This window comes from Podarcis tiliguerta (assembly GCF_965153285.1).
Source record: "Podarcis tiliguerta genome assembly, chromosome: 1".
NCBI lineage: Eukaryota > Metazoa > Chordata > Lepidosauria > Squamata > Lacertidae > Podarcis > Podarcis tiliguerta.
Genome location: NC_139534.1, coordinates 18,072,627 through 18,092,165, shown reverse-complemented (window position 1 = coordinate 18,092,165; position 19,539 = coordinate 18,072,627). Strand labels below are relative to the sequence as shown.

Genomic DNA, 19,539 nt, shown 5'->3' with positions numbered 1-19,539 from the left:
TTTGAGTGTCCAGCTTCACCTGGCAGTAATTTCTACATGTACCGTTGCACACCACACTGGCCCCTCTGCATGCATTGAGGGCATGTCCACCGCAATAATCATAATTCTATTGTTTATATGCCACCCATCTGGCTGGGTTGCCCCAGCCACTCTGGGCAGCTCCCAACGAAGTATTAAAAGCAGGGCTGCCTTAAGCATATGTGGCGCCGGGGTGCAAAGATCCGCCCGGGGCACCCCTCCCCCAGGTTGCTCAGTCCCAGGTGCAAAGGAAGGTGGAGCCAGCCAGCCGGCCGGCCGGCCACCTCAGCGTCTCGCAGCCTCAGTCGCCCCCAAACTCACGGCGCAGAGCCGCCCGCAACAGAAAAGCCCTTTGCGGCGCTCCGACTGACAGGCGGGCTCTTCCCCAGACTCAACTCTCGGGCACCAGACTCTTGGCCTGGCGACCCTGAGAGCCCGGCACCCCTAGTGCCTTTGGGTTAATACGGCCCTGATTAAAAACATAATAAAACATCAACCATTAAAAACCTTCCCTAAATAGGGTTGCCTTCAGATGTCTTCTAAAAGCTGTATAGTTATCTATCTCCTTGGCATCTGATGGGAGGATGTTCCACAGGATGGGTGCCACTACCAAGAAGGCCCTCTGCTTAGTTTCCTGTAGCTTCACATCTCACAGTGAGGGAACTGCCAGAAGGCCCTCAGAGGTGGACCTCAATATCTGGGCTGGACGATGGAGGTGGAGACACTCCTTCAGGCATACTGGCCTGAGGCAGTTTAGGGCTTTAAAGATCAACACCAACACTTTGAATTGCGCTCGGAAATGTGCCTTGTTAAAGGTCAAGGAATATACTACTCAGGTTCTGAGTCCTATCTTCACAGGAACGTTTCTGTTCCAACAACCCATAAACCACTTGATTAACTCATGTGCATTACATATTCTCTCTCCCTCTTTTTTTTAAGTATTTAGGAAACAATAGAAGAGAAAAAGAGGCAATATGATGCTGAGACCACTGAAAAAGCAAGTGCTTAGGAATGAGCAGGCAGATGAGGCAACTTATTTAGCTCACCTCGCTGCGCAAAGAAACGCGAGTGCCTTCTTTGAGAAGTACGAGCGAAGTGAGCTTCAGGAACTACTGACCACTTCGTTTTGTAGCTGGCTGGCAACCAAAGATAACTTGCGCCAAACATTGGACCTCCCCACTGGGCTGCTGAGACAAATGAAAAGCATAAATGTCCCAACGGCTATTTTCCTAACACCCGTGGAGCCCGACTTAGAGTTGGACTGCAGAGAAATCCACCAGATCATCAGAGAGTTGTCTGTTGGGATTTACTGCCTGAACCAAATTCCGTCCATCAGTTTGGATGCTAATTACGACCAAAGTACTTCTTGCTCCCTCCCTCCAGCGTACTTTGACACGCGAATCGGACAAATGTTGATCGCCGTCGATTACATGCTGAAAGCCTTGTGGCATGGGGCGTACATGCCCAAAGAAAAACGCGTCAGGTTCTCTGAACTGTGGCGTTCTAGCATGGATATTGACGCAGACGGCATCCCTCAAACAGAAAGAACTGCCTGTGCAGAGTTCTGTCAAGCTGGTAAGATAGGTGTAATGGTTCTAGGGGCTGCTCGTGCGTAAATCGGCGCCACACCTGGGTGGGTTGCCTGAGTGAACCCCTTTCTGTCCAGACAGCCACTCGCCCGTGGCTGTCTCAATCGCTGGCAGAATCCGTCAGTGGGCGTTTCTTGAACTTCTTCCAGCATAAAAGTTATTTGACACCTAGTCTTCGCCTACTCTCCCTGCGCGGAAGCCTTCTGCGCAGGGAGGGTGTGGGCATCTCCCCGCTGGTCCCCGGCGAAGAGTCTTGGAGCCACCTCGCCGATTCCACCATCTGCCCCCCTCCTCCACTGGTGCTACGCTGATTTCCTTCCCCAGAAGATGTGCTGCTTCTCTCCCTCCCGGGACGCTCTCTGGAATCCCTCTGGAGCCCTCCCTCTCCTTCTGGCTCCGATGGCAGTTCCCTGACAATAGGGTTGCCATATTTCAGGAGGTGAAAATCCAAAACCCGGACAAAAATGTTGCTGCCTAAAGTTTTTGCCCAAAGAGCTTTTCCTTTGCAAATCCTCGCAATTTGGGTTTAGCATTTCAGCAAAAAAATCCCGCTTACACAATGGGTTGCCATACACCTGGGTTTCCCCAGACATTTTAAACGGCTGTTAAAATTTCCGCCTAGACGCAACTTTTGGCAGCAGAATCCCAGCAATGTCCGGGATTTTCTGGATGCATGGCAGCCCTAGGTAAGAGTGATCTTGTGAGCATCCCAATCTCTAAGCAGTAACAGTTTGCAAGGGGCTCGTCCAGTACCTTGGGTTTGGTTTCCTTGGAACGAAGGATCTGGTGGCTGATGGCGATTCTGTGATATAAGGTTTTATTTACACATACAGGCCGATCATAAGAAGGACAGTTCGCAACATTTACACTGCAACAAATCTAGACATCAACCCAGGTGCCTCTGTTGCTTTCAGATCCAGTTTTTATCTTCCTGGTCTATTCTCTTTCACACAGAGAAACTTTGAAGACACCACCTCCAGTGGGAGAGGAGAAAGACATTCCCCATTCCAGAAAGATCTCTAGTTATTTTCCATGTTCTCTGGCAACACATCACCTGTGTCTGGCCATCTCTTTAGTTATGCAAAGGCCTAGTCCCTCAACAAAAGGGTATCTGCTCTCTTAAGTTTGTCTACCCAATTCATTTGGGTTTGTTTAAGATACTTATATACCACTTTTCAGGCAGACTTCACAAAGCACCTTATGTGGGGTTATTACAAAAAAAATAAGCATTAGTATTTGAAAAACTGTTCAGAATTGCTTCTTCCCTGCTCTTCCCAGGGCAAGATGCTGCTGCAGAAGCCTCTGTGGTGAATACTGCCAGAGGAAAGGACCACTGCTGAGAGCTAGAGGGTTGCAGATTACCATGGCTGTACCTTTCTGCCCATGCCCCTCAGGGCAAGAGATCTGACATGACCTCTTTGTCAGCCTCTTTTTTGAAACCAGTTAGTAACAGGGATGGAAGTGGGGGAACCACGACGCTATTGATGTTGACACATTTGTGAGAACTGCATCAGACTGTATAGACTTTACGTATACTTGGAACACACTTGCCTGTAGAAAGAAGAATGAAAACTGCATTCACAGCATCATGAGACAATTTCACATAGCACTCTGTGCAGTTGTGGGGAAGCCTCACACCCATTATGTACACATAATTACACAGACGTGAGGAGTCTAACACCACAATATTATTATTTTTTAATTAACTTTATTTGACAAACATCAATAACATCCACAACAGACCGCCGTATATTACAATTTGCCCTCTTTAATCTTATAATACGCTACACAACATTGCAACGCATATTTTACCATTTTACCAAAAAGCAAAAAGAATGACACAAAAAGGAAAGGAAAGGGAAAAAAGAAAGAAAGAGATTGAGAATGACTTCCGAATACTCTCTTTGTACTATTACTTATTTTGTTGTTTAACGCACAGTATCATATTATGTTATATTCTCTTAATTCTTATGGAAATAATTCTTTCCATAAGAATTGACACCACAATCTGGAGTCGAAAGGGATACTCATAAATTCATGCAAAGTTAGGATTGAGAACTCTTCACTTAAACTATCTTCAACATGTGAGAGATATTCTGGCCCTAAACTCAATCCAACTATCATAGACAATTAGTAACATGTTGCTAATGCATTTATTTATTTATTCATTCATTCATTCATTCATTCATTCATTCAAATGCATACACCAGCTTTCTACAAATTGGGAGTGAACATAGCTCAAAAGTGTATGAAGATCCCGGCTTCCATCCCCACCATCTCCAGGCAGCAGATGAGGGGAAAGGTTCTCCCCCTGCAAGCCTTCAAAGAAGTTACCAGTCAGAGTAGACCAGGCTTCCTCAACCTCAGCCCTCCAGATGTTTTGAGACTACAATTCCCATCATCCTTGACCACTGGTCCTGCTAGCTAGGGATCATTGGAGTTGTAGGCCAAAAACATCTGGAAGGCCGAGGTTGAGGAAGCCTGGAGCAGACAATTCTGGGCTAGATAGACAAGGAGTCAGACAAAGTATTAAGCCGCTTACGCTTCTAGGAAATTGTACCTACTCATACTGGTTATAAGCCTTGTGGCACAGATGAGGAGCATCCAGATTCTTATCTGCATTGTCAACACCCACCAAAGGCTGCCTTAGAATGCTGCTTGCTAAATTTGGGTGCCTGTATTTAAAACAGAAGTACAGTGGTACCTCAGGTTACAAACGCTTCAGGTTACAGACTCCGCTAACCCAGAAATAGTGCTTCAGGTTAAGAACTTTGCTTCAGGATGAGAACGGAAATCGTGCCGTGGCGGCGCGGCAGCAGCAGGAGGCCCCATTAGCTAAAGTGGTGCTTCAGGTTAAGAACAGTTTCAGGTAAAGTAGGGACCTCTGGAACAAATTAAGTACTTAACCCGAGGTACCACTGTAAATGGGAATTTAATAGTTTCCAAATTTCTCCTTGACGAAAATCAGCACTATTTCTCTAGAAATAGAGGTTCCAGAACTTCCCGTGAATGCCTCCCTTGTTCTCTTATAATGGCAATGGTGCCCACATGAGAGGTGCCGGAACTGAATTCTGGTGAGTTCCGGCTGAAAAAAAGCCCTGACAAAAATTAAAGTAAGGATGAGTAAGGAGTTTTCTTGACATGCAAGGTTATGCTGTATGATTTAAAAACCCACTTCTGTGTTAGATTTTTTTCACATACTAATTACAGTTGTTTCACTTGTGCGCATATATAGATAGATAGATATATATACATGTAGGTAAAAAGTTATGCAGGTGGCGCTGTGGTCTAAACCACTGAGTCTCTTGGGCTTGTCGATCAGAAGGTTGGCGGTTCGAATCCCCGCAATGGAGTGAGCTCCCGTTGCTCTGTCCCAGCTCCTGCCAACCTAGCAGTTCGAAAGCACGTCAATGCGAGTAGATAAATAGGTACCGCTGCGGCAGGAAGCTAAACGGTGTTTCTGTGCGCTCTGGTTTCCATCACAGTGTTCCGTTGTGCCAGAAGCAGTTTAGTCATGCTGGCCACATAACCCAGAAAGCCATCTGTGGACAGACGCCAGCTCCCTCGGCCTGAAAGTGAGATGAGCGCCGCAACCCCATAGTCGCCTTTGACTGGACTTAACTGTCTGGTCCTTATCCATGTAGGACAGGGAAAATCTGTAGTTTAACTGATCTGTTTTTATTTCATATATTTATATATCTTTTTGTGTACATATGTATAATATAGGTCTAATGGATATTTCAAAAGAACCAGATTTCCAAGGAATCTATGAGGAAAACCTGAATGAAGATCCAACGTATGACCCTAACAGTCCGGAGGAAAAAGCATTCTTTATGCAGTTTGCAGACTACATATTTCTTAAGTTGACTTTTGCCACCACAGAGGTTCAGCAGTATGAAAATGTCTTCAAGTTTGATGCAGCATACAACCTTTGTAATGCGATAAGGATGACTGAGGATAGCCTCAGTATGCACGGATACCAGAGGCTGCAGCAGAGGTTAGCTCTTCAACAAAAACTTGTGAAGAAATACCTAGAAAAAAAGGTTGAGATCCGGAAAAACATAGCATATCTAAAGCTAATGAGTTTTCTTATTCCATTTATTATCAATTTAAAAAGGAAAAATAAAATCCCGAATTTAAGTCGGCTTCTTCAGCCATATTCAGGTAAGACTATGTTCTATCCTTTTGCTGAGAGATTGCTTTTAATCCATGAACAAGTTATAGGCCATATCTGTAAGAACAATCATACGAGCCCGTTAGGTAAAGGTAAAGGGACCCCTGACTATTAGGTCCAGTTGTGACCGACTCTGGGGTTGCGGAGCTCATCTTGCTTTAATGGCTGAGGGAGCCGGCGTACAGCTTCCGGGTCATGTGGCCAGCATGACTAAGCCGCTTCTGGCGAACCAGAGCAGCGCACGGAAACGCCGTTTACCTTCCTGCTGGAGTGGTACCTATTTATCTACTTGCACTTTGACGTGCTTTCAGACTGCTAGGTTGGCAGGAGCAGGGACCGAGCAACGGGAGCTCACCCTGTCGTGGGGATTTGAACTGCCGACCTTCTGATCGGCAAGCCCTATGCTCTGTGGTTTAACCCACAGCGCCACCCGCATCCCTTCACGAGCCCCTTACCAGTTGTCTAAAATGGTACAGTCCTGATTCAGGTTTAACAGCTCATTGAGAACTAGAACCACTTTTTCAAAACAAACAAACAAACAAACAACTTTACAATCAGTCCAACCAGCAATGATACATCACACACAATCCACTTTAGACAACAGTAGCATAAAGAAAAGTAAGCAAAAATGCAAGGAACGCTTAGTAAACAAAAACAAAAAGCCAGGCAATCGACATGACATGCTTGTATACCCTGCAATGGACTAAAACAAATGAAATTTTGTGTTAACAAAAGCATACAAGAGGCAATGCACCTGAAACGTACCCTCCAACATTTCTCTGATAAAAGCAGGGATGTCCTTTTCCATAATAATAATTCTACTATTTATTAACCAGGCGGAAGGCCTTCTCGGTAGTGGTTCCCACCCTGTGGAACGCCCTCCCATTAGATGTCAAGGAAATAAGCAAGTATCTTACTTTTAAAAGACATCTAAAGGCAGCCCTGTTTAGGGAAGTTTTTAATGTTTAATGCTGTATTGTGTTTTTAATATTCAGTTGGGAGCTGCCCAGAGTGGCTGGGGAAACCCAGCCAGATGGGTGGGGTAGAAATATTATTATACCCCACTCATATGACTGCCTTGCTCCAGTCACTCTGGGCAGCTTTCGACGTATATAAAAACATAAAACATTTCTAAAAACTTCCCTATACAGGGCTGCCTTCAGATGGCTCAGGGGCTGGATAACTCCAGATCCTCAAACATCTCTCTGATGACACTAGGGGCATCCTAAGGAAAAGCAGGACATTCCAGGATCAGATCAGAAACTGGGTCAGTTTTCTGTAAATCCGGGACTATCCCTGGAAAATAGGGATACTTGGAGGGTCTTCTAAAATTAAGGCACCAGACCCCCTCCAAATGAATGAATAACTGTTGATTGGGGTTCCTTATGGCAAGAATTAATAAAGGAAATAAAAGGGAACCAGTCCCCGTGGAATTTGTTCCTCATGAACTTGAACTGGAACTACTTCTTAATCCAAAATGCCAATCTTAATGTCAAAAGAGTACACTATGGCTCAATCTCCACCATACATTTAAAGCAATAGTATACCACTTCAGATGACCATGGTTTTCCCCAAAGAATAATCAGAATTGTAGTTTGTGAAGGGTTTTGTGAGGAGACCCACGTTCCTCTCATGGAGATAAAAGGTAAAGGTAAAGGTACCCCTGCCCGTACGGGCCAGTCTTGACAGACTCTAGGGTTGTGCGCCCATCTCACTCAAAGAGGCCAAGGGCCAGCGCTGTCCGAAGACACTTCCGGGTCACGTGGCCAGCGTGACATCGCTGCTCTGGCGAGCCAGAGCCACACACGGAAACGCCGTTTACCTTCCCGCTAGTAAGCGGTCCCTATTTATCTACTTGCACCCAGCGGTGCTTTCGAACTGCTAGGTTGGCAGGCGCTGGGACCAAACAGCGGGAGCGCACCCCGCCGCGGGGATTCGAACCGCCGACCTTTCGATCGGCAAGCCCTAGGCACTGAGGCTTTAACCCACAGCGCCACCCGCGTCCCTCTCATGGAGATACAGAGTGGTTTAACAATCAACTCCTCTTCCCAGGGAACTCTTACATACCATACTCTTTTGACACCAACCAGTCCTTATTATGTGACGAAACTACGGGAAATCTGCATTTTTGAAAGTGCTGCTTAAAGTTTGGGCATATAATTTTATATTATTAGTAATGTCATTCATTCATGTCATTCGCCGAGAGCACTGGCAGCTGCCTTCTCCTTTGTGTTAAAATCCAGTTCTTCCTTTTTGTAGACGACAAAGTCAAAACGGAACGTGAACTGCCTCCAATTTTGCTTGGACCAGATTTTAAGTGCCAGCATTTTGTATACACCCAGAATCAGTATTTCCATCTCCACGGTGGCATTGAATATGATGTTGGTACTCCTTCAGTTGAAGACCTTTCAGATGAGATTAAGGTACTAAATCGGCATTTTCGAAATAATTTAGCCTGCGATAAGGAGAGATTGTAGGGGGTGGGGATTTACAGCTTCAGGGGATTACATTCCACCTGCTCTGGAAAATAATAATTTGCTCCCACTGAAGGTTCAGCTTTACAGCTTGGCATGTCTCCTTTGTCATGGGAAGTTCATGAAGACTGCATACGCACTTTACCTTTTAAAGCTCATTCAAAGCAGAGTCTCCCTCAAAAGAATTTTGGGCACTGTAGATAATGTTAGGATTTGCTGGGAAATGTAAATCTGTGACAGGTAAAGCTACAGTGCTCAGAATTCTTTGAGGGAAAGAATCTGCTTCAAATGTGCTTTAAAGATGTAGCATGGACACCACCTTAAGTCTCCTTACCACAGAAACTCGTCCTACCACTAGCTGGGTCTGGTTCAGCAGCTACAACCTCTCCAGAAAACAGGCCATCTAACCAGTCATCTATGCCCTGGTAAGCTCTTTTTCAGATTTCTGTAAAATGTTCCATCTGGGGCCACCTTTGAAGCTGGTTTGGATGCTTCCCTTGGTACTTTCTTGTTCAGATGGTACCTCAGAAAAATGTCAAAACGGTTTGGCTAGTTGCCAATTCACTTTGGAGCCCGCTTGAAAGTACTAGTGCTCCCTTTTAAAGCCCTAAGTATACCTGAAGGAGCGTCTCCACCGCCATCATTCTGCCCAGACACTTGAGGTCCAGCTCCGAGGGCATTCCGGCAGTTCCCTCACTGCGAGAAGTGAAGTTACAGGGAACCAGGCAGAGGGCCTTCTCGGTAGTGGCGCCCGCCCTGTGGAACGCCCTCCCATCAGATGTCAAGGAGATAAATAACTATACAACTTTTAGAAGATATCTGATGGCAGCTCTGTTTAGGGAAGGTTTTTAATGGTTGATGTTTTATTGTGCTTTTAATACTTTGTTGGGAGCTGCCCAGAGTCAGATAGGCAGCATATAAACAATAAAATTAAGATTATTGTGGGGCCCTTCCCTCAATGCATGGAGAGGGGCCAGTGTGGTGTGCAACGGTACATGTAGAAATTACTGGCAGGTAAAGCTGGACACTCATATAGGACAAAAGAAGAGTGCCTATCTAGAGTTACATTTCTTTACCCAGGGGCATAAATAAATTATTATTATTATTATTATTATTATTATTATTACTATTATTACTATTATTACCTAGGATGGGTGAAAGGAGCAGCTTCTCCTATATCAAACAACCTGCACTTTGAAGTAATCCACTGAGGCCCATTTCTCTGCACCTTCCTTGTTTTATTTAGGCATATGGCAAGAAGGGCCTTTTGTTGTGGTGGCCCCATGATGGAAAACATGCACATCCTCTCCTAGTAGCAACTTTACATTCTTTCAGGCATTAAGCAAAACGAAAACAACAACAAAAACCTCTCAGAGATTTAAAGGGACTCTCTAAGCATTTTACACCTTTTAGATCTGATTACCATTTTGTCTGCTAGTTTTTTTATTATTGTTACTGTTTATTGCAATTAATTGCTTTTAATATCAGCATTGTAAATTCCCCTGGTGTCATTCTCATGCAAAGGCAGTATAAACATATTTAAAGTGCGTACATAATTATTAAATGACACCATGAAAGGTAAATTGTAGGGAGTGATAGTCAACTTCCTTTTACTCAGAGCAGATCCATTGAAATGAATGGATCTAACTTAGTCGTGTTCATGAATGCCAATGGGTCTGAGCAAAATTTAGTTCAATACCACCCTTCAGTTCTGATTTGTTTCAAGAAAATGTATTTTACAAGAGAATACATTTATTTCTATCTGTATTATTTTATTTTAAAGAGCATTTACTTTGAAGGAATTCAGCATGAAATTCAGCAAGAACAGGACTGTTGTAGAACTGTAACCTCACATGTTATGGGTTGGAAGTCAAATAACTTTGATTCTTTGATTCTATGAAACTAAAAACCTGTTTCCACCATGTGCCCAGACACAGTGGCGTAGCGTGGGGGGTGCAGGGGGGGCCGACCGCACCGGGCGCAACATCTGGGGGGTAGGGTTAGGGGGCGCAAATCCACGGGTTAGGGGGTGCAAATTACTTGCCTTGCCCCGGGTGCTGACAACCCACGCTACGCCACTGCCCAGACAGGATTTGAACTTGAGTTTCTCTACCCATTGGGTTTTTCAGCTCTTAGCAGATTTTGAGCCTGCATATTTTACTGAAAATTGACAAGATGCGATCTTTGACAAGATGATTGGACTTGATTTGTTTACAGGAAACACATGTAACTAGGCTCCATAGAAAAATTCTAATTAATAAAAGACTAGGTCAAGAGTTTATTTCATCGGACAAAGTTAAAAAAAGAGGAGTGGTGGTATATGCAAAAGAGAGCCTAGCACCAAAATTAATTTTTAAAGATGAACAAGGAAGGTATTTGGCAATTGAAATTCAACACCATGGACAGAAATATCTGATTGTTGGCGTATACGCACCGAACGAAGGAAAATCGGAATTTTTCAAAAAGTTGCATGAGACATTGATGGACTATCTGGAGTACAATGTGATCTTGATGGGAGATATGAATGGAGTTGTTTCTACAAATATGGACAAGGCACAACGGCAGGTAGTCACCAAAGATGGGAGACTACCAAAAACCTTTTTTGAACTGACTGATAACCTGGACTTGGTGGATATCTGGAGAACCAAAAATCCTCTAGAAAGAGAAGGAACCTTCTTTTCTGAAGCCAAAAAGACATGGATAAGAATTGACCAGATCTGGATCACAAGAGGACTGGCACCAAAGACAAAAAAAGGAGAAATCTGCCCAAAGACTTACTCCGACCATAATGCTGTAAAGATGGTAATGAACTTACAACCAACTGGTCCTTTCAGATGGAGGATGAATGACTCTCTGTTTAGAGATGAGGAAATAACCAAGAAGGCCCAGAAAACTCTGAAAGACTATTTTGAGATAAATCTAAACACTACGGTGGAAAAAAGAACTGTATGGGACGCAAGTAAAGCTGTTATGAGAGGATTTTTGATACAACAGAATGCACTCAAGAAGAGATTACAACAGGAAAAAAGAGAAAAGATATTGGAAAAGATTAAGGAAGGTGAAAAAAGACTGAGATCAAATCCAAAATCACAACAAATCTTGAGAGAGATAAAGTTATATCAAGTACAATATATGCAAATGATAAATCAAGAGATTGAATGGAAGGTTAGACAAATGAGACAAAGAACTTTCGAATCAGCAAACAAATGTGGAAAGTTATTGGCATGGCAAATAAAGAAGAGACAGAAAATGAATACAATAAATTTAGAAGAGGAAGGAAGAATTATTCAGAACCCAGTGGAAATTAGGAGTGCCTTTCATAGATACTTTAAACAGCTTTATTCACAACAACCACAGAAGGAAGCAGATATGGAGGAATTCTTGAAAGAAAATGGGCTACCGGAAATATCTCAAGAAAGTAAATTTAAATTGAGCTGTAGGATAACAGAACAAGAGGTAGAGAGCGCCATCCAAAATATGAAACTTGGCAAGTCCCCAGGACCTGATGGGTTGACGGCAAGATATTATAAATCAATGAAAGACTGGCTAATTCAACCCTTGAAGGATATATGTAATGACATATTACAGGGGAAAAGGACACCAGAAACGTGGAAAGAAGCTTTTGTGACTCTCATACCAAAGACAGAATCGGAAAAACATCAACTTAAGAACTATCGGCCTATATCATTACTTAATGTGGATTATAAAATTTTTGCTGACATCTTGGCTAGAAGATTAAAGAGGGTTTTAGTGGAGGAGATTCATAAGGACCAAGCAGGCTTTCTCCCAGGAAGGCACCTATCTGATAATGTAAGGAACATAATTGACATTTTGGAACTTTTACAGGAAAGAATAAACACAAAAGCAGCTTTGGTATTTGTGGACGCGGAGAAAGCCTTTGATAACATTTCTTGGGGCTTTATGAAAAAGAATCTCCATAGTATGGGGGTAGGCCAAGAGTTCGAAAATGGTATAGGTGCAATCTATTCTGAACAAAAAGCAAAATTAATTGTTAACAATGTTTTGACTGAAGAGTTCAGAATAGAAAAAGGAACACGACAAGGCTGTCCTATTTCCCCTCTGCTTTTTATATCGGTCCTGGAGGTGCTGCTGAATATGATTAGAAAGGACCAGATGGTAAGAGGGATACAGGTCGGAGTTAAACAATTTAAATTAAGAGCATTTGCAGATGACTTGGTTTTGACATTGCAGGAGCCAGAGTCCAGTGTGAAGAGGGTTTTAGAACTGATTCAAGAGTTTGGTCAATTAGCAGGTTTTAAACTCAACAAAACAAAAACTAAGGTTTTGACAAAGAATCTAACAGAAAAAGAGAAAGAAAGGTTTCAGAATGAGACAGGTTTGACAGTGGTGAAAAAAGTGAAATATTTGGGAATTATTATGACTTCAAAAAATGGGAACTTATATAAGGATAACTACGAAAAATGTTGGATGGAGATAAAAAAAGATCTAGATATATGGTCTAATCTAAAACTCTCACTGTTAGGTCGTATTGCTGTGATAAAGATGAATGTATTGCCAAAAATGTTATTTTTGTTCCAGACATTGCAGATTATTGATAAAATGGACTGTTTCAAGAAGTGGCAGAAAGATATATCCAGATTTGTCTGGCAGGGCAAAAAGCCAAGAATCAAATTTAAAATACTAACAGATGCAAAGGAAAGAGGAGGCTTTGCCCTGCCAGACTTGAAACTTTACTATGAAGCAGCAGCTTTTTGCTGGCTGAAAGAATGGCTACTTCTTGAAAATACAGATATACTGGATTTAGAAGGATTCAATAATGCGTTTGGGTGGCATGCTTACTTATGGTATGACAAGGTTAAAGTTCACAGAATGTTTAAGATTCACATTGTCAGGAAAGCATTGTTTAATGTATGGATTAGATATAAGGATTTCTTTGAAAACAAGACCCCAAGGTGGTTATCTCCGATGGAAGCAAAAGCAGTCAAAAAACTCAATATGGAGGCCAATTGGCCAAAATATTGGGAGATACTAGAACAAGATGGAGATAAATTGAAACTGCAGAGTTTTGACAAATTAAAAAGTAAAGTCCGTGATTGGCTCCATTATCATCAGATAATGGAGGCGTATAAATTGGATAGAAAAATTGGCTTCCAGGTGGAAAAATCAAAATTGGAAACAGAATTGTTAGAACCCAAAACTAAGATATTGGCAAGAATGTATAATCTGCTGCTGAAATGGAATACACAGGATGAGGAAGTGAAATCAGTAATGATTAAATGGGCACAAGATGTGGGTCACAACATAATGCTAGCCGACTGGGAACGGTTATGGACCACTGGGCTAAAGTTTACGGCATGTAATGCCCTAAGAGAAAATATTATGAAAATGATATACAGATGGTACATAACACCAGTCAAACTAGCAAAAATTTACCATATGCCCGATAACAAATGTTGGAAATGTAAAGAAACTGAAGGTACCTTTTTTCACCTCTGGTGGACATGCCCAAGGATTAAGACCTTTTGGGAGATGATCTATAATGAACTGAAGAAAGTATTTAAATACACATTCCCGAAGAAACCGGAGGCCTTTCTCCTGGGCATGGTCAATCAAGAGGTACGTATGAAAGACAGGACATTTTTTATGTACGCCACAACAGCAGCAAGAATACTTATTGCAAAGTATTGGAAGACACAAGAATTACCCACGCTGGAGGAATGGCAGATGAAAGTCATGGACTACATGGAATCCGCAGAAATGACTGGCAGAATCAGAGACCAGGGAGAAGAGACGGTGGAGGAAGATTGGAAGAAATTTAAAGACTATTTACAGAAACACTACAAGATTAATGAATGTTAAAATAACACCAGATTGAATGTATAAGGTTATTGGAGCAAAACTTTAAGGATCAGAAGACCCAACATCTTAAGTTCTAAGCATTGAATAAGCTATATTAAGACATTCAAATCAGAAAGGAGGTTAATTATGACAGAGGGAAGGGATTTGTTGTTTAATTGTATGAATTGGAATACAGGGAAGGGAGACTCGGGGAAGTCAGAGAAGCAAGTTAATGCAAGATCAATATGAAGATAAGATTGTTTTTATTTCTGTTGTTTGTAGTATGTTATGTTTGTGTAATTTTGTATGTTTTTGGTGTATTGTTTGTTGCTTTTGTTTTGCTTTGTCGTCTTTTATGCAAAATCGAATAAAATATTTATTAAAAAAAAAAAATTGACAAGATGCTTTAACTACTTAAAGCAGTGCTTGGCCTTAATACAGGAAGTTTTAAAGGCTTTGCAAGCATAAATAGGGTCTGTTGTTTTTAATTGTAGGCTGCCTATGACGAAATGCATACATGTGCAGCAAATCACCTCGCTCAACTGTTGGACCCAGATGCACCCTATAGAGAACATTACCCCATACCAATAATGGATTTTCAAGGCAAGAGGTAAAGAGAACGTGAGATGCTTTCGATTGAATTTTTGGGAACGTAACACTGGTTAATGGTTGAGAGTCAAAAAGTGGCTCATACATAAGTGCCAGCAAACACTGGTGTACATGCAGCAGATGTTACAGTATGCAATAATAATTGATTAGAAATAAGTTTGCCTAAAAGACATACCGACGATTGAGTATGGATGTTTATTATTTATTCATCGAGATTTTTTAATCTGAATGCAGAATTGAGTTTTGCTGCTTTTAAAAAACAAATTATTTTGACCACAGCTCTTTGCCCACTGTGCATTATAATAAAGGGAATCCAGCCACGTAGTGAAAATCTTGTAGATGGAATCCAGTCTGGCATAAAGCATGACACAATCATATTTTTTGTGCTTCCTGTTAGCCCTTTAGTCTAAACTAGGCATAGGCAAACTTGGCCCTCCAGATGTTTTGAGACTACAATTCCCATCATCCCTGACCACGGGTCCTGTTAGCTAGGGATCATGGGAGTTGTAGTCCCAAAACATCTGGAGGGCCGACTTTGCCTACAGTGCACTTCTACTCTATCAAGTGTTCCCCCCCCCCAGCCCCCAGAACTACCTTTGCTCTATCTTTTATGCCTAGGTTCCATTCTTTCAGGCTTAGGGAAACATACACTTCAGTGATCTTTACAGTGCCCAGATACTAAAAGGTAAAGGTAAAGGGACCCCTGATCATTAGGATCGACTCTGGGGTTGCGGCACTCATCTTGCTTTATTGGCTGAGGGAGCCAGTGTACAGCTTCCAGGTCATGTGGCCAGCATGACTAAACATAGCTGTCAACGTTTCCCTTTTTTAAAGGGAAATTCCCTTATTCCAAATAGGATTTCCCCTAAAAAAAGGAGAAGTTGACAGCTATGTGACTAAGCCGCTTCTGGTGAACCAGAGCAGCGCACAGAAACACTGTTTACCTTCAGAAGATTCTCAGGCTCACTTTACAGGCATTGTGAAATATAGGCTATGAAATAATGTGTTAAAATATTCCAGTTTCTACTGTGCGTGTGTGTTCCCCCCACCCCCTGCATTTTCCAGCTATTATGTAATCGGGATCGAACTTGAACCATTTTATCTGCTTTTTAAGAGCCAGTGGTGGGGAGCCATAAACGAAGTAGTAAGCACACTTAAACCCAAAAGGCTTCCATTAACGGATATTCAAGCAATGGACCAATTCAAGAAAAGATTTGGCTATAAGAAGGCTATTAAATGCAAGGTATGGCTTTTGTTTTTTTTAAGGGACTGGACCCTGTGAGGTCCACCACATTTATGGTCATCTTCCTTTAACAGCACTTTCAGAACAGTTTTGCTCCTCTCCCTCTGTCGCTCAAAATCATGCTTCGTTCCAGTTAGAGCAGCTTTTGTGGATGGAGTCAACCCGCCTGCCCTGCTTCTCAGGCCAGGTGGAAAATTTAAGGTTTCCAACCACCCTGTATGAAGCGTAGGTTCCCACGAGGCAAGAAACAGCGATAACAGCAAGAACCTTTATTGAACTAATAGAACTGGACAGCAGGGGCAAACAACTGCTTGTATACATTTCTGAAGGCTTGGGCCACTCCCACTCCCAACGTGATTGGCTATCTAAACTTCCAAGCTGCGAATCATGACTCAGAGTTTAAGGGCCAATGGCAGAGGCCCAAATCCTGAAATGTTCTGTGATTGGATATCATGTATCGAATCAGAACACAGGAACTCAAAATCCTTAGTCCAGACTCAAGCTCAGGCAAAAACAGAATACATAACACTGTATAATACAGGATCGTACTATGTCCTGTGCTGATTCAATACAGGATGCAGTTTGTCCTGTATTTCCGCTCCCCTGCCCCCCCCCTTGTCTCTGCTAAGTTAGGGCTCCTCTCTAAATCTATCTGTGTAAAAGGATGTGTGAAAAGTCATGTATTTAAGCTACAGGTAGCAAAACTCAGACAGATTTACAAATTCATGCATATCTGTCTCTGTGCATGTGACAAATTCCAGAGGGGCCATCCTGTTAGGCTGTCACAGATTGCTTTGAGTTCATTTATGCACCAGGTGGAAAAGAAAATCGCTCCAACGCCTCTCTCTGCCCCACCCTGCCCTGCCCAGTATTTTGCCAGAGCAAAGGTGGCAGCCTTAGTGGAAATGGCCCAAACAGCCCATTCTCCGTTACTTCCCTATTTATCAGATTCCTCCTGCCTCTGACTGGTCAGGGCCGCTTGTCTTTGAGCTTTCTTCTCTGCTATCCTCAGCGAACGTCTGGTTTTGGGGGCAGCTACGTTTTCTGGGAGACACTCCAGTGACAGCGTCTCATTCAACTGCTGCCCAAGCTTTGCCTGTTGAATGCTTTCAAAATCCTCCTCCTCATCTCCCGTTATCTCCCAACTTTTGCCCTCATCTTCCTTTGGAGTGTGCCCTCTGCCAAACCACTTCTGGAGTATGAGGCCTCTCCCTCCGATAACAAGACTCTCATGAAGAGTTCGGCAGCAGTCCGACTCAGATCTGCTCATATGAGCATGCAAACAGCAGAGTAAACGAAAGCTTGGCTGCGGAAGTATGTCGCATCGCTAATTTTATTGCTATACATAAAATCAAACCAAATCATAATAAAGAAAATAACAACAGCTCACACAAACATCCTGTCTGTCCGGGAGACAGAACAAAGAGCCTAAAACAAAAGCACAGAGAACGGAAATGCGGTGCTGAGTTTCCGTTCTCACACTTCCAGAAGAATGGAATGTAAACAGTGTGGATCACAGAATCCAACAGCAATTGGAGGATGAAAAATACTAACATGGAGGTCTATATTAAATGTCCTTTCATCCTCTCTGGAAGACTCCTGGTGGTCACCACCACTTTTCTTCATCTGCCCAGTCCCTGACAGCCAGGCAGATGCTTCCTGGGCTTTGAGAAGGATGCTGCCTCCGTGATGGGAGGAGTCTTGGACGTGGTCAGAGCATCATGTCTTCCACCTTAAGCTGGGCAGAAGCTTCCCAGGCTTTGAGAAGCAGGCACCAGAGTATTAATACTTTAATACTCTAATTTACTGGGAACATTTAGGGGACTAGCCTAGTCCCCCTAGTCCACTGACCGCATGCCACTGGCAGGATAATAATTTGGCTACAATTTGTTGAGGGAGGCGGGTATCTTGAAGATTCCATTAAGGGCCTCTCTACATTTCCCCCTATAATTTGAGTACAGTGGTACCTCGCAAGACGAATGCCTCGGAAGACGAAAAACTCGCAAGACGAAAGAGTTTTTCGTTTTCTGAGTTGCTTCGCAAGACGGATTTCCCTATGGGCTTGCTTCGCAAGACGAAACGTCTTGCGCCTTTTTGTTAAAACCGCCAATGCATTCCTATGGGAAACCGTCAATACACAGTGGTGCTTCGCAAGACGAAAAAATTCACAAGATGAAAAAACTCTCAGAACGAATTAATTTCGTCTTGCGAGGCACCACTGTACTGAAACTGGCATCCAGTGGTTGGGGCCAAGACTTCAGTGGCCTGTATACATCCTTGCCTATTCAATCTAACGAGCCAGGATGGAACGCGTGATACAGAACAAGTACAAAATTATATAATGCGATGCAGAATAAGAGAGACCCTGTGTCTTTCCGCAGTCGGCTGGCCTCAGGAGTCAATTTATCTTGGTACAGAGTTTTAACTGTTCTCTTTCTTTCAGGGCATGGTACGCACAGCCCAAATCAAAGTAGCTGGAGTGAAAAATCACTGTATTCCTATTCTTGTTGTTTTTCTATGTGCCTTTTGGGCGTGTGACATTTAGAGCCTGCCATTTGGCATGAGGGCTGCTGCTGAAAGAGGGTTGGCTGCTATCTTCCTCACCTTCTGCCGCAAGACATCCCTCTCCAGCCTTGCTCTTTCAGACGATCATGGCTACGGTCTTATCCACTATGCTGCTATCTACAACCGTGTGCCCATCATATGCCAGCTGATTAAATCATATCTGACAATCAACCAGAGGCGCAGCATCCCAGTTAGCCAAGGTAAGAAATAGTATATGCTGAGAAGTTATTAGAGTCACAATTCCCAGGGGTCCTTCCCACAAGGAAAGCATCTCCCCTGTCCCCTTTCTTGGTTGTAGAAAAGACTCTGTGCAAGAACCAGAGATATCTAAATCAGGCTTCCTCAAACTTGGCCCTCCAGATGTTTTGAGACTACAATTCCCATCATCCCTGGCCACTGGTCCTGCTAGCTGGGGATCATGGGAGTTGTAGGCCAAAAACATCTGGAGGGCTGAGTTTGAGGAAGCCTTCGTTCACCTTTGTGGAGATCCCACTTGATTCCAATTTTCTTTTCTGAAGTGTGTGAGATACTTTATTGCTCCAGACATCACTGTTAGCCCTCATCTGACCTGTTACCGACTCCAGTTCAGATACCTGTGTGGGCGAGAAGGCAGAGCAATGTGGTCCCACTTGGCTCTAGTGGGGGGTTGCTTCGGCGCTGGGCTGGAGCAGCAGTCTCTGTCCCCCGCCTGGCATACGTGCCCACCCACCCTGGGCATTGGCAACCCACGATATGCTGCTGTGCTGGACAACAGCTCCCATCATCTGACCATTGGCCCTGCAGACTGAAATCCATCAACATCTGGAGAGGAGAACCACAGATTCTTCATCTCTGAAATAACTGTTTGGAGGAGGCCTTTATCGTTAGAGTGAGAAGCAGGATAGTGTATACCGAAAGAAAGAAAGAAAGAAAGAAAGAAAGAAAGAAAGAAAGAAAGAAAGAAAGATGCAATAGCCAAATCATAATAAATACATTTTTTTTCTAGGGAAACGTCCCCAGAAATCTGATCCAAAGGGTAAGTGATAAATAATTTGTTGTCCTCTGACT

General features: G+C 43.1%; 1 protein-coding gene across 3 annotated transcripts in view; it reads left to right on the top strand.

The window, feature by feature from the left end:
* ANKAR (ankyrin and armadillo repeat containing) overlaps positions 1-19,539 on the top strand; it is a 48,900-nt gene that overhangs the window by 1,043 nt on the left and 28,318 nt on the right. The window contains exons 2-8 of one of the 3 annotated variants that reach the window (XM_083405561.1): positions 958-1,593; positions 5,334-5,771; positions 8,041-8,204; positions 14,570-14,685; positions 15,750-15,927; positions 18,473-18,692; positions 19,478-19,507. In XM_083405561.1, coding sequence (XP_083261687.1) covers positions 993-1,593; positions 5,334-5,771; positions 8,041-8,204; positions 14,570-14,685; positions 15,750-15,927; positions 18,473-18,692; positions 19,478-19,507 — 1,747 coding nt within the window. In that variant the 5' untranslated portion in view covers positions 958-992. The remainder of the gene's footprint in view (positions 1-957; positions 1,594-5,333; positions 5,772-8,040; positions 8,205-14,569; positions 14,686-15,749; positions 15,928-18,472; positions 18,693-19,477; positions 19,508-19,539) is intronic. The other 2 variants (XM_083405562.1, XM_083405563.1) reach the window with 2 other exon arrangements.